Here is a 16,111-nt window from a genome sequence, read left to right as displayed (position 1 = left end):
TATAATTTCAGTCTTAAATTCACTGAGATGTGCATTATGACCGAGCATATGGTTTGTCCTTGAGAATGATCCATGAGCCCTTGAGAAAAAGGTGTATCCTGTTGTTGTGGGGTGTAATGTTCTCTAAGTGTCTGTTCAGTCTAGCTCATTTATTGTATTATTCAAACTCCCTGTTTCTTTATTGATCCTCTGTGTAGATGTTCTGTCCATTGATGAGAGCGGGGATTTGAAGTCTCCAGCTATTATGGTAGATGTGTCTATTTCTCTTTTCAGTGTTTGCCTTATATATTTTGGAGCTCTCTGAGTTGGTGTATAAAATATTTATGATTTTATGTCTTCTTGTTGAATTGCTCCTTTTATTAATACATAGTGTCTTTGTCTCTTTTAGTTGTTTTACATTTGAATTCTAATTAGTATAGCTGCCTCTGCTCTTTCCTGATTGTTCTTTGCATGAAATATCTTTTCCCAACCGTTCACATTCAACCTTTGTTTATCCTTGGATCTAAGATGTGTTTCCTGTAGACCGCATATAGATAGGTCCTGTTTTGTAATCCATTTTGTCAGTCATGTCTTTTGATTGGGAAGTTTAATCCATCAACATTTAGTGTTATTATTGTAAGGGTAATACTTTCTTCTACCACTTTGCTTTTTGGATTTTATATGTCATATTTAATTTTTCTTCTTTTTACCCTTTACTGATAGTCTTCTTTTCTACACTGTTCTCCACACCTCTCTCTCCTATCTTTTTCTATCTGTTTCTAGTGCTCATTTTAGTATATCTTGCAGAACTGATCTCTTGGTGTGCTGGTTTGAAATGATGTGTGTACCCTAGAAAAACCATGTTTTAATCCTAATGCCATTTTGTAAAGACACGTTTCTTCTAATCCTTATTCAGCATTGTATGTTTGAAACTGTGATTAGATCATCTCCCTGGAGATGTGATTTAATCAACAGTGATTGTTAAGCTGGGTTAGCTGGAGGCATGTCTCCACCCATTTGGGTGGGTCTTGATAAGTTCTGAAGTCCTATAAAAGAGGAAACATTTTGGAGAAAGAGTGATTCAGAGAGAGCAGAGCAGAACAACATAACCATGAGAAGCAGAGTTCATCAGCCAGCAACCTTTGGAGATGAAGAAGAAAAGTGCCTCCTGGGGAGCTTCGTGAAAGGAAGCTAGGAGAGAAAGCTAACAGATGACACTGTGTTCACCATGTACCCTTCCCTCTGAGAGAGAAGCCCTGACTGTGTTCTCCATGTGCCTTCTCACTTGGGAGAGAAACCCTGAACCTTATCCACCTTCTTGAACCAAGGTATCTTTCCCTGGATGCCTTAGATTGGACATTTCTATAGATTTGTTTTAATTGGGACATTTTTTTGCCTTAGAACTGCAAACTATCAATTTATTAAATTCCCCTTTTAAAAGCCTTTCTGTTTCTGGTACATTGCATTCTGGCAGCCAACAAACTAGAACACTTGGTCACAAATTCTCTCAGTGATTTTTTTTTGTCTGAAAATGTTTTAATTTCCCCCTCATTTTTGAAGGACAGTTTGCTGGATATAGAATTCTTTGTTGGCAGTTTTTCTCTTTTAGTATCTTAAATATATCATCCCACTGTCTTCTCACCTCCATGGTTTCTCCTGTGAAATCTACTCATAGTCTTCTTGGGCTTCCCTTGTTTGTTATGGATTGCTTTTCTCTTGCTGCTTTCAGGATTCTCTGTTTCTCTTTGGAGTACATCTGTTTTGATGTGTTCTGTTTGGAGTATGCTGCACTTCTTGGATCTATACTTGTAAGTCTTTTGTAAGAGTTTGGGTAATTTTCAGTGATAATTTCCTCTATTAGTTTTTCTCCTCCTTTTCCCTTCTCTTCTCCTCTGTGACACCCGCAACACATATATTCATGCGCTTCATGTTGTCATTCAGTTCCTTGAGTCCCTGCTTATATTTTCCATTCTTTTCCCCATATTTTCTTTTGCTTGTCACGTTTCAGATGTCCTGTCCTCTAGTTCAGTGATCTTGTCTTCTGCCTCTTGACATCTAAAATTGTTGGTTTCCATTGTTTTTTCATCTCTTCTACTGTGCCTCTCATTCCCATAAGTTCTGTGATTTGTTTTTTCAGACTTTCGATTTCTTCTTTTTGTTTGTTCCTTGCCTTCCTCATATCCTCCCTCAATTCATGGATTTGATTTTTGATGAGGTTTTCCAAATCTGTTCAAACATTCTGAATTAATTGTTTCAACTCTTGTACCTCATTTGAATTGTTGGTTTCTTTCTTTGACTGGGCCATATCTTCAATTTTCCTAGTATGATTCATTATTTTTGGTGGTGTCTAGGCATTTAATTACCTTAATTAGTTTATTCTGGAGATTGTTTTCACTTTTTTTTTTTACCTAGGATTTTCTTGCTGGATGACTTTATCTGTTCTTTGACATTCAGTTCAGTTTATTCTAGACCTCTAGCTTAGGTTTTGTTTAACAGATCAGAATTTTTCAGTTCTTCTTTTCTTGTTTCTTGCCCTGCCTGTATGTGCCTTTTTTCCCCTCCTTAGGAGGGTCAACTTAGGTATTATAAACCCCAGCCAGATTTCCCAGCCCAAACTGGCCTCCTCTCAGGAGGAAAGAGTCACCTGCATCAGTTTTCCCTGAAGGTGAGACTGAGCAGTTTGAAAGACTTTCTCATGAAGCCTCTGGAGTCCGTTTTTCCTATCCTGCCTGTGTTAGTTAGATTCAGTTGTCAACTTGGCCAGGTGAGCATACCTAGTTCTGTTGCTGTGGACACAAGCCAATGGTACGTGAACCTCATCTGTTGCTAATTACATCTGTAGTTGGCTAGGAGGCGTGTCTGCTGCAATGAGTGACGTTTGACTTAATTGGCTGGTGCTTAAATGAGAGAACACAATGTAGCACAGCCTAGCAGCTTGGCATTCCTCATCTCAGCACTCGCAGCTCAGCCCAGGCCTTTGGAGATGCAGAAAGAAGTCGCCCCGGGGAAAGTTGTTAGAACCCAGGGGCCTGGAGAGACGACCAGCAGAGACCATCCTGTGCCTTCCACATAAGAAAGAACCTTAGTGGAAAGTTAGCTACCTTTCCTCTGAAGAACCAACAAAATAAATCCCCTTTTATCAAAAGCCAATCCTTCTCTGGTGTGTTGCATTCCGGCAGCTAGCAAACTAGAACACTGCCCAATATTTGGTGCCTGTCTGCCTGCGGGTCCCACCAGCATGAGGTGATGTGGTAACTTTAACTTCAGCAGACTCTCCCTGCTGGGGGCGTGGTTGAGACAGAGAAGAGGTTGTAGGCTGGCTTTAACCGCTTCGTTTTCCAGACCCTGGGGTCTGAATATCTTGATAGAGGGATTGCACCTGAGCTGAGCCCCACGCCTCTCCAATGTCAGGGGCAGTTGGAGCTTCAGAAGCCCTGCAGCTTTATCGAAACAGCAGTCAAGCCATAGATACACAGCCACAAAAGAGAATCCTATTTAGAGCAAGACAGGGTTTGCCATTCAAGAGCTTATGTTGTTTCTTTGCTCTGTGTCTCTCTAAGTCCTGTGTGCCCCCTCCCTTCCTTCAGAGCCCAGACCCTTTCAAGTATTTTGTGCTGTCCAATCCAAAAACCTCTGTTTTTTGTTGCCGGCCACAGCAGCTTGGGAAACTCATAGTTCTGGGTGGGCTCGCAACCAGTCCACCTTGTCCAGACAGGGGTATGCTGTGTGTCTGGTCACTGACATGGCCCCAGCAGTTGTTCTGTACTGTTCCTGGCTATGTACTAGCTGCTCTGGAGGACGAACTAAATTCCACTCCTTACTAAACTGCCGTCTTGGCTCCTCTTGTGCTGTCTTCTTGATGATCTCCTTTATGTTATTTGCTATCCTACTTAATTTATTAAGTAGAGTTGTGTGAACATCTTTGATTAGTTGTTCCAACGTCTGCGTGTCCTCTGGTGCTTTAATTTGGTCATTAAGCAGGGTATATCTGTCTGCATTTTGATATGCTTAGTGATCTTCTACTGTCTTTGTCGCATGTAAATATCCTGATTGATTTACCTTGGGAGTTGAATTCTTTCAGTAGTCCAAAGCCTTGTGTTTGTGGGATGGTTGTACAGCAGGGAGCGGGTCACAGGATGGAGCACTCAGTGTAGTGATTTGTTTTAGGGCAGGTATAGTGACAGATTGGTGATGTTACGTAACAGTGATGTTACGGTGATGCTTGTGAATGTGGGCGTCCAGCGGCCAGGGAGGATGTAGCTGTGCGAGTGCACCGGTCTGGGGTGTGTGTAACCCTGGTTTGTGCAGGTCTAAGGCATGGGGCCTTTTTGCGCATGCGTAGAGCTGTGGCAGCAGGTCGGCATTATGTCTTCATGGATTGGGGGCAGATTTACCCAGCTGTGCAATTCAGCACTTTCTCAGAGCTGTGAAGTGTGGCTGATGGTTGCGCGCATTCACGGTTCCAGGACTGCTGTAAAGTGCAGTTCCCAGAGCTGAATGACGTGATTGGGGCCCATGTGCATGTGTGGGCTGGGAGTGCTGTAAATGGATGTGCAGAGCTCAGGCAGGGCAGAGTGAGGCCATGCGACACAATGGGAGGTGCACAGGGGTAGCCGAGGTATGGAAGTTAGTGCCCACAGCCTTAATGTGCTGGCAACAGCCTGGAGGGAACAGGGAGGGGGGGGTAGTGCTCCAGAGGGGTGCAGGATGGATTGTTGGGCTGTCCTTGGGGTGGGGATGTGGGGTAGGTATGTATACTGGGGGCTGGTTGGGCAGGGACGCCTAGAGCCTGGGGAATGGGAGCAGGTGATAGGGTTCTGATGCATGGGGTGTGGGGTGAGTTGCTGGTAATAGGGCTGTGCCGGTGAGGATGATGTGCCTAAGGAACACAACCTGGTTTACTTCTTAGCCCAGGGCTCCCATCTGTGTGTTCCCACAGACTCTGTGACTCTGCACCAGGCTCCAGCTTCCTCCATCTCAGTTCCTCTCCCTCTGCAACCAGGGCTGCCCCATGTGCAGAAGCCTCTCCCAGGTCAACCACACTCCCGAATTGTGGCCTCAGTTGCCCTTCTGTCCTTTCTCTAACTTCCTTGGAGCCGGGCTAACCGAATAACTCTATTCGACCATCTCCCTGGAAGTCCCCTGGAAATATTTTTAAATAACTTATTTTTAGACATCATTGCATTTTCTGTGCTATCTCAGTCTTGCCTTTTTTCCACCTTAGCTAAGAGACATGAAAGTAGAAGCAAGTAACTGTGATCAGTTTGTTTCTTCTGCTATACCTATATAAAGGAGTTATTTCTGTATTAGCGAGTTAAAGGAAAATAATTGATGATTAAAGCAGGGTGAAAGTTAGGAAGAAATAAACCTGAAAGGAATTGGGGTTTGATTTTGAGGCCTCAGTATTACGGAAGAATTCCCTTTCTGTTCAAAGCAGGATTATGTTTGTAGACAACAACATGTATACTTGTTCTAGTCTGCTACCCGCCAGCATGCAATATACCAGAAACAATGACTGTTAAGGGGGAGAATTTAACAGTTCTATGGCCATGAAAATGTCTCAATTAAAGCAAGTTTATAAAAATGTCCAAATTAAGACACCAACAAGAGGTTATCTTCACTCAAGAAAGGCCAGTGAAGTTCAGGGTTTCTCTTTCAACTAGAAAGGCACATGGCAAACATGGGCAATTTCTCCTAGCTTTCTCTTCAAGCTTCTTGTTTCATGAAGCTTCTCTGGGAGTGTTTTCCTTCTCCATCTCCAAAGATGGTGTTTTAGTGGCTCTATTTCTCTCTCCAAAATGTTTCCTCTTTTTAAGGATTCCAGTAAACTAATCAGGACCCACCTGGAATGAGTGGAGTTATATCTCCCTCTAATGAGAGGTTAATACCCACAATTGGGCGAGTTACATCTCCATGGAGATAACCAAATCAAGTTTCCAACCTATAGTACTGAATAGGGATTAAAAGAAAGGGCTGCCTCCACAAGATAGAGCGGTATTAAAGCATGGCTTTTCTAGGGTACATAATCCTTTCAAACCACCACAATACTTACCAAAGTTTTTGTAACCACTAAAAAAGGCAGGATCTCTACTAGGATCTAATTCTTTTTTTTTTTAACATGGGCAGGCACCGGGAAGTGCACCCCGGTCCTCTGGCATGGGAGGCAAGCATCCTTGCTTGCTGAGCCACCGTGGCCCGCCCAGGATCTAATTCTTTTAAATCCTTATTTTTAATATAAATTGTGTAACTGAAGCCAGTTAGAAGATACTTAAATTTGTTCTTTTATTTCAAATCCACATAAACCTCATGTTTCTGGTTTTCAAAACAAAATATGCGCCATTAAAAAAATTTTCACATAGTGCAGAAGTGTAAAGAAAAGGATTTGAGATTTTAAAAATCCTAAGATCCCATTTTGAATGCTTTGTTTGTAAAATTGCTTCTTTAACAAGTTACTTTTAGTGTTTGCTAATTTTATCATTTAATTGGGTTTTATTTCATTTTCATTTCTGTCTTTGATCTCATTTGTGTACTTGGACAAATCTACTCAGTTTTCTTATGCTTGATATCATGACAGCAAAGTGAGAAACCAAAATGTTTATATTTACCAGTTCTAGTATAAATAAAACAATGGATTAATGCTTTTATTTTCTTGCACTTATTGTAGGCTTCTAGTTATATCTTATCACCATGGGAATGTTTTCAAAATTTGCTCGTTATTTGCAACTAAATAAATGATTTCCTTAATTGATATTTATAAGCTTAGTCTGTTATTTTTTTGTAAACCAATTTATGGGTAGTATCTAGATTAGATTTTCTACAAAGAGAATAAGTTGCCATTTTATCATGTTATTTTATGAGCTGTGTTGTGCAAAAACATACAAAAAGCTTTTTTTTGTCTCAGTTCTCCTTAAATGTAATCTTAAATTTAATTTTCAGTCTGAAGACCTGATAATGTGTCGGTTGGTGGTCCCAAACTTTTCAAACCAGACTGCTTATCTGTATACTGAAAATGCTGTCTATGTGTGCTCCACAGGAACCGGGAAATTTTCTCTTCCTCAAGAGAAAATTACCTTTAATACACAAGGTAAAGTACCAGTTTTAGAAAGCATTATTAGTCATTCCTAATAGTTTTGCTTTTCTTTCCTTAAGTATTTCTTCAAACTTGGTGCTTCCAAGTGTTAATAAGGTATTTGATACCACACCTGCAGTAGCTGAATTCATAATGCTAATGAAAAGCCAAAAACGTGATAGAATTCCCAAACTATTATATTTAGGGACAAATAATAGTAACATTTTTTCCCCCAGGAGAAGAGACCTAGAAGAATTGACACTAGGAGTAGTAATCTCTAACTTTGAGTTAATAAGAGTGACTTATTCTAAGTTAATGTTCTTTAAATGCAGTTTATTCAGACCCCTGGACATGAAAACTCAGAGGTGTTGAACTTATGCAAGGGACCTGGAATGGGTACAGAGGTGGGGAAGAACTGACCAGGAGTGAAAAAAAAAAAAAGCCACGCAGATACTGTATTCAGGATATTTCTTTAAAGGGGTTGGACAGGGCAAAAATCCAGATGAGGCAATAGTTTGGAACCTAGGTTTTCTAACTGCAGGACAAGAGCCTTGTTCTTGGTTAATTAGGATGTTATTAAGAACACTGAGCAAGCTTAGACTTTTTTTCTTATTAATTTAATTGACTGGTCTGATAATGGTAAAAATAGAATTGAGTGAGAAGACTCCACAGAAAATAGAAAAGCTTTTATTCTGATTTTTGCCAAATGAGTAATTTCTGATTCTGTCTTACCTGGTTTTAGGCTTATCAGGGTTATCTTATTGCTCTCTTGCAAGATTAATTTGTATTGTCTTTAAAGCTGAAGGGCACCGAGCCTGCTTCAAATGAAAACAGATTTTTCTTTTCCTTGTTTTGTTTTGGTTTTTTTTCCATGTATCTTTCTGCTTATTTCTTAAGCAGTGTTATTCACATATCATTCAATCCATCCTAAATAAATACTCACTGGCTCCCAGTATAATCACATAGTTATGCGTTTGCCACCACAGTCTATAAGAGAACTTTTCCATTTCTGCTGCACAGAAAGAAGAGGGAAAAAAAGATTTAAATAAAAAAAAAAAAGAAAAGGAGTAACAACAATATCAAGAATCCCATACCCCACCCTCTTGTTGACATTTAACCTTGGTATATTGCCTTTGTTACAAGTAATGGAAGCATATTAATATTACTGTTAACTAAGACTCTAGTTTGCATTGATTGTATTTTTTCCCATAACATCTCATTTTCAGTATCTTGCAATGTTGACATTTGTTCTCCCTCATGTAAAAACTTCCTTATATTTGTACATTTAATCACTATCATCATACATTCTAGGTTTCACTAAGTTATACAGTCCCAGTTTTTATCCTCTATCATTCCTTCTGCTGAAAGGTCTCTAGCTTTCCTCATTCCACCATATTCACCTTCAGCTTTATTCATTATACTCTTTTTTTTAACCCTTACTGATGGTTTTCATTTCTACACTCTTCTATAGTCCTCTCTCCCCTCTCCTCTCTTTTCTGATGTTCCTGTAGTGCTCCCTTTAGTAGTTCTTGTAGAGCATGTCTCTTGTTCACAAACTCTCTCAGTGTCTATCTGAAAATATTTTAAATTGCCCCATTTTTGTAGGAACAGTTTTCCTAGACATAGAATTCTTGGATGGCAGTTTTTCTTCCAGTATCTTAACTATATCATACCACTGCCTTCTCGCCTCCATGGTTTGTGCTGAGAAGTCTGTGCAAGGAAGTTACTGAGCTTCCCTTGTATCTGGTGGGTTTGGTTTTCTCTTGCTGCTTTCAGAATTTCCTTTTTTTCTTTGATGCTCTGATTAATAAATGAACTATCGTATGTCTGTTTGTATCTGTTCTATTTGGGGTATGCTTTGCTTCCTGGATCTGTGTCTTTATGTCTGTCATAAGAGTTGGGAAATTTTTAGTGATCAATTTCCCCCATTATTACTTCTGCCCCGTTTCCCTTCTCTTCTTCTGGGATACCCATAACACTTAACATTTCTGCACTTCATGTTGTTATTCAGTTCCCTGAAATCCTCACTTTTTTTCCAATTTTTTCCCTATCTGTTCATTTGTGTGTAGGATTTCAGATGTCCAGTCCTCTAGTTCACTAATCCTTTCTTCTGCTCTTCAAATATGCTCTTGTATGTCTCCATTGTTTTTCATCTCTTCTGTTGTGCCTTCCATTCCCCTAAGTTCTACCATGTTTTTTCAAGCTTTCAAGTTCTTTATTGTTGTCAGATGCCTTCCTTATGTCCTTCATCTCTTTTGCCATATCTCATTTCAGCTCATTGATTTGATTTAGTGTGTCTGTTTGAACATTGTTAATTAGTTGTTTCAACATCTGTATCTCCTTTGAAGTGTTTTTCTTCCTTTGACTTGGCCATATCTTCTTCCCTTCTAGTATGACTCATGATTTTTTGCTGGTTTTAGGCCTCTGATTTCCTTGATTTATTTGTTCTGGAGGTCATTTTCTCTTTTACCTAGGGTTTTCTTTTTGGTTGGCTTTGTTCTCTATCTGTTCTCTGACATTCAGTTCAACTTATTCTAGACTCTAACTTAGCTTTGGTTTAAGTGGCGACAGGTTCTCTTTTTTTAAGTATATTTTTATTGAGATATCTTCACATGGTATACAGTCCATCCAAAATATACAGTCAGTGACTCACAATATCATGTAGTTGTATATTCATAATCATGATCATTTTTAGAACATTTGCATCACTCTACAAAAAAGAAAAAGACAAAAGAAAAAATCCATACATCTTCCCTCTCATTGACCATGAGTGTTGCATTCTACCCAATTTTTTTTTACCTCCTTTACCCCCATTTATTTATTTATTGTCGTTATTTTTTTACTCATCTGTAATACCCTCAATAAATGGAGCATCACATCCAAGGCTTTTTTTTTTATTTCAAAGCACAATAATTAGTTATAGAACAGATTTCAGAGTTTGGTGTGGGTTACATTTCTACAGTTTTAGGTTTTTTTCTTCAAGATGTTGTACGACACTAGAGACTAAAAGAAATTTCAGTATAATGATTCAGCAGTCGTACTCATTTGTTAAATCCTTTCTTCACTGTTATAATGCTACCTTCTCCTTTGCTTTTTCTCCCAATCTTTAGGGATATTTGGGCTATTCCCATTCTAACTTTTTCATGTTGGAAAGGGGTGTCAATAATATGGAATAGGGGATTGGAATTAGTTGGTGTTCTTAGAGGGGCTGGCCCTTCTGAGTTTCAGGATTTGTCTCGTCTAGGAACCATCTGGAAGGTTTTCACAATCACATAGTATTTTAGTTTGCAATTTGCCAGAATGGAATATGCCAGAAACAGAATAGTTTTTGTTTTGTTTTTTTTAACTTTTTTTATTAATTAAAAAAAATTAACAAAACATTAAGATATCATTCCATTTTACATATATAATCCATAATTCTTAATATCATCACATAGTTTCATATTCATCATTTCTTAGAACATTTGCATCGATTTAGAAAAAGAAATAAAAAGACAACAGAAAAAGAAATAAAACGATAACAGAAAAAAAAGATTATACATACCATACCCCTTACCCCTCGCTTTCATTTACCACTAGCATTTCAAACTAAATTTATTTTAACATTTGTTCCCCCTGTTATTTATTTGTATTCCGTATGTTCTACTCTTCTGTTGATATAGTAGCTAAAAGAAGCATCAGACACAAGGTTTTCACATTCACAGAGTCTCATTGTGAAAGCTATATCATTGTTCAATCATCATCAAGAAACATGGCTACTGGAACACAGCTCTACATTTTCAGGCAGTTCCCTCCAGCCTCTCTGCTACATCTTGAACAACAAGGTGATATCTACTTAATGCATAAGAGTAACCTCCAGGGTAACCTCTCAACTCTGTTTGGAATCTCTCAGCCATTGACACTTAGTCTCATTTCACTCTTCCCCCTTTGGTCGAGAAAGTTCGCTCAATCCCTCGATGTTAATTCTCAGCTCATTCTAGGGTTTTTCTCAGTCCCTTGATGCTGAGTCTCAGCTCATTCCAGGATCTCTGTCCCATGTTGCCAGGAAGGTCCACACCCCTGGGAGTCATGTCCCACGCAGAGAGGGGGAGGGTGGTGAGACTGCTCGTCATGTTGGCTGGAGAGAGAGGCCACATCTGAGCAACAAAAGAAGCTCTCTTGGGGGTGACTCTTAGGCCTAAATTTTAAGTAGACTTGACCTATCCTTTGTGGGGTTAAGTTTCATATAAACAAACCCCAAGACTGGGGGCTCAGCCTATAGCTTTGGTTGTCCACACTGCTTGTGAGAATATCAAGAATTCGACTTAGGGAAGTTGAATTTCTCCCCACTCTCACCATTCCCCGAAGGGGGCTTTGCAAATACTTTTCCAGTCACTGATCAAATCACTCTGGGATTCATTGGGGCATCACTCTGGACAAACCAACAAAATCTCATGTCCTACCTGAGATTCCAAGTACTTATGACATTCAATCAAACTATCTACATGAGTTATATTAGGAAATGCTCTAGTCAAAATACAAATTTTGTAACATTTTTTGCCTTAGTCTCACATATAAGGTGACATTTTAATTATCTATTTTCAGCACCCTGTGATAATGACATTCCTTTGTTTTTCCTCATGCAAAAACATTTTAAAAATTTGTACATTGTACATTTCACTATTATTATACACTCTAGGCATTCCTAGATTATACCATCTCGATCTTTACCATCTATCTTTCTTTCTGATTTCATTTATGTCCCCAACCCTCCTCCCTCTATCATTCTCACATGCAGCTTCATTCACTGTTTTAACATAATTACATTACAATTAGGTAGTATTGTGCTGTCCATTTCTGAGTTTTTATATTCAGTCCTGTTGTACAATCTGTATCCCTTCAGCTCCAATTACCCAATATCTCACCCTATTTCTATCTCCTGATGGTGTCTGTTACCAAGAAAATATTCCAAGTTTATTCACTAATGTCAGTTCATATCAGTGAGAACATACAGTATTTGTCCTTTTGTTTCTGGCTGATCACACTCAGCATAATGTCCTTAAGGTTCATTCATGTTGTTACATACTTCATAACTTTATTCTGTCTTACAGCTGCATAATATTCCACCTTATGTAAATGTCACAGTTTGTTTAGCCAACTGTTGATGGACATTTTGCTGTTTCCATCTCTTGGTAATTGTTAATAATGCTGCTATAAACATTGGTGTGTAAATGTCCATTTGTGTCCTTGGCCTCTTGTCCTTTGAGTAGAGACAGCATATAGATGGGTCCTATTTTTTAATCCATTTTGCCAGACTATGTCTTTTGATTGGAGACTTTAATCCATTAACATTCAGTGTTATTACTGCATGGGTAGTACTTTCTTCTACTATTTTGCCTTCTGGATTTTATATGTCATATCTAAATTTCCTTCTTTTTACCTTTACTCATAGTCTTCCTTTTTACACTCTTCTCCACACCTCTCTCTTCTGTCTTCGTATCTGTCTCTAGTGTTCCCTTTAGTATTTCTTGCAGAGCTGGTCTCTTGGTCACAAATTCTCTCAGTGATTTTTTGTCTGAAAATGTTTTGATTTCTCCCTCATTTTTGAAGGACAATTTTGCTGGATATAGAATTCTTGGTTGGCAGTTTTTCTCTTTTAATAATTTAAATATATTATCCCACTGTCTTCTCGCCTCCATGGTTTCTGCTGAGAAATCTGCACATAGTCTTATTGGGCTTCCCTTGTATGTGATGGATTGCTTTTCTCTTGCTGCTTTCAAGATCCTCTCTTTCTCTTTGACCTCTGACATTCTGATTATTAAATGTCTTGGAGTATGTCTATTTGGGTCTATTCTCTTTGGGGTACGCTTCACTTCTTGGATCTGTAATTTTAAGTCTTTCATAAGAGTTGGGAAATTTTCAGTGATAATTTCCTCCATTAGTTTTTCTCCTCCTTTTCCCTTCTCTTCTCCTTCTGGGACACCCACAACATGTATATTCGTGTGGTTCATATTGTCTTTCAATTCCCTGAGTCCCTGCTCATATTTTTCCATTTTTTTTCCTATAGTTTCTGTTTCTTGTCAGATTTCAAATGTTCCGTCATCCAGTTTAGAAATCCTATGTTCTGTCTCTCGAAATCTACTATTGTAGGTTTCCATTGTTTTTTTCATCTCTTCTACTGTGTCTTTCATTCCCATAAGTTCTGTGATTTGTTTTTTCAGACTTTCAGTTTCTTCTTTTTGTTCTTTCCTTGCCTTCTTTATATCCTCCCTCAATTCATTGATTTGGTTTTTGATGAGGTTTTCCATGTCTGTTCATACATTCTGAATTAATTGTTTCAGCTCCTGTATGTCATTTGAATTGTTGGTTTCTTTCTTTGACTGGGCCATATCTTCAATTTTCCTAGTGTGATTTTTTATTTTTTGCTTGTGTCTAGGCATTTAATTACCTTAATTAGTTTATTCTGGAGATTGCTTTCACTTCTTTTATCTAGGGTTTTCTTGCTGGATGAATTTGTTGTCTATCTGTTCTTTGACATTCCATTCAGCTTTATCTGGACCTTTAGCTTAAGTTTTGTTTAACAGAGGAGAATTTTTCAGTTCTTGTTTTCTTGTTTCTTGCCCTGCTTGTGTGGTGCCTTCCCACACACACACACACACACTTAGGAGGGTCTACTTAGATATTATATACCCCAGCCAGATTTTCCCAGACCAAACTGGCCTCCTATCAGGAGGAAAGAGTCACCTGCGTCGGTTTTCCCTGAAGGTGGGACCCAGCAGGTTGAAAGAGTTTCCTGTGAAGTCTCTGGACTCTGTTTTTCTTATCCTGGCCTGTGTGTGGTGCTTGTCTGACTGCAGGTCCCACCAGCCTACGATGATGTGGTACCTTTAACTTTGGCAGACTCTCCCTGCTGGGGGCATGGTGGAGACAGAGGAGAGGTTGTAGGCTGGTTTTAATGGCTTCAAATTACCAAGCCCTGGGGCCTGAATTCCTTGATGGAGGGATTCCACCTGAGTTGGGCTTCACCCCTCCCCTGGGGAAGGCACAGGCTCCAGACAAGCCCCCAAAAGAGCTCACTTCTGCCTATGCCTGGGGCAGTTGCAGCTTGAAAAGTCCTGCTGCTGTATCCAGAGGCAGTCAAGCCTTTGTAGATACACAGCCACAAAAACCTGTGTTTTCTTCTTTTTTTTTTCCCCCTTTTTCTGTCAGTCCTGCCCCCTTGGCGCTGGGGCAAAAATGAGCAACCTCCACTTTGATCAGGTTCACCTAAGCTGGGGGCCTATTTTTAGTAGTCAGAATTTGTTAATTAGTTCCACAATTGGTGTTTGATTGTGTCCAGTCCCTGATGCTGGTGAAGTCCTTTCCTTTCCCCTCTGGGAAGCGGCCTGTTGGGGAGGGGCCGCTGGCCGCTGCAGCTTTGGGAACTCACGGTCTGGGGGATGCTCGCAGCTGGTCCAGCTGGTCCAGACTGGGGTATGCTGTGTGGCTGGTCACTGACGTGGCCCCAGGAGCTGTTCTGTACTGTTTCTGGTTATTTAGTAGTTGTTCTGGAGGACAAACTAAAACATGCATGTTGTTAAGCCGCCATCTTGACCTGGAAGCCCAGAATAGTTTTCAAAAAGGTAATTTATTAAGTGGCAAGTTTACTGTTCTAAGGCCATGAATGTGTCCACATTATTAAGGCATCCAGGGAAAGATACCTGGGCTCAAGACTGCTGATAACGTTTGGGGATTCTTTCTTAACTGGAAAGGCACCTGGTGATGTCTGCTAGCTTTTTCTCCAGACTTCTTCAACTGCTTCCCCAGAGGTGTTTTCATCTCCACAGGTCTCTGACTGTGTGGGCTCTGTCAGCACTGTTGGCTCCGAGCTTTTTCCAAAATGGTTTCCTCTTAAAGGGCTCCAGTAAGCAGCCTCACCTTTAATCTGTAGAGATGCATCTTCTATGGAAACCATGTAATCAGAAGTCACCACCCACAATTGGGTGGGTCACATCTCCATGGAAATAATCAAAATAACCAGTAGTATTGAATGAGGATTAAAGAACTTGACTTTTCCTGGTACAAAAAAACTGGCACACATTGTCACATTGTAAAAGCCAATTACACAATCGTCTTCAAGAATCAAGGCTACTGGAATACAGTTCCAACAGTTTCAGATACTTCTCTTTAGCTTCTCTGATATCTAAACTAAAATGGGTTATCTATATAATACATAAGAATAAACTCCGGGATAACCTCTCAACTCTATTTTAAATCACTCAGTCACTGAAGCTTTATTTTGTCTCATTTCTCTCTTTCCCTTTTGGTCAAGAGGCTTTCTCAGTCACGTGATGCCAGTTCCTGGCTCATCCCCAGGAGTCATATCCTTTGTTGCCAGGGAGATTTGTGCCTGAGAGTCATGTTCAACAGAAGCTGGAGGTCCATGAGTTCACTTGCCGAGTTGAATTAGGCCACATCTGAGTGCCAAAAGAGGTTCACTGGGGGTGACTCTTAAGCATAATCATAAGTAGGCTTAATTTTTCCTTTGCAGGAATAAGTTTCATAGGGGCAAGCCCCAAGATCAAGGGCTCATCTTATCTAATTGGTTGACCTGGCTGTTCCCTGGAACTTTGGGTATTTGTGTGATACCTGAGACTCAGAATTAAGAACTCTGAAGCCATGGGAAGTCAGCATTATCCCAAATGTTTAAAAAGCTGAAAAAGTGAGACTATCAGGAATTCCCCAGATAGAAAGGTTGAATATTTCCTCCTTTCTCCCCAAGACCCCAACGGGACTTTGCAAATACATTTTTATTCTCTGCCCAGGTTAGTCTTGGATGTATCAGGGCATCACGCTAACCCATGGGATCTCACTTTCTATTCAAGATTCCTTTTAATTATGGTGTTTTAATAAACTGATCATACAAGCTAAATTAGATAATGTGTTAACAAAAATATAAATTTTGTGCCCAAATAAACATCCCTTCCTTTGGCCTCAAATAGAAGTGGAAGTTTTAAAATAGATTTACCTTAGTCCTATCCATATCAGTTTCATTCATATCTCTAGTCGAAACCTGGTCACTTTTTCAGCTTTTTAAACTTGTGG

The 16,111-nt window shown here is 39.6% G+C and overlaps 1 protein-coding gene across 1 annotated transcript in view; it reads left to right on the top strand.

Moving 5' to 3' along the window:
• NUP133 (nucleoporin 133) overlaps positions 1–16,111 on the top strand; it is an 82,474-nt gene that overhangs the window by 27,331 nt on the left and 39,032 nt on the right. Inside the window, exon 10 of the mRNA XM_077149406.1 lies at positions 6,916–7,063. Coding sequence (XP_077005521.1) covers positions 6,916–7,063 — 148 coding nt within the window. The remainder of the gene's footprint in view (positions 1–6,915; positions 7,064–16,111) is intronic.

This window comes from Tamandua tetradactyla, chromosome 2 (genome assembly GCF_023851605.1).
Source record: "Tamandua tetradactyla isolate mTamTet1 chromosome 2, mTamTet1.pri, whole genome shotgun sequence".
NCBI classification, from domain to species: domain Eukaryota; kingdom Metazoa; phylum Chordata; class Mammalia; order Pilosa; family Myrmecophagidae; genus Tamandua; species Tamandua tetradactyla.
The sequence above is the reverse complement of the archived record's forward strand: the minus strand, read 5'-3'. Positions and strand labels throughout refer to the sequence as shown.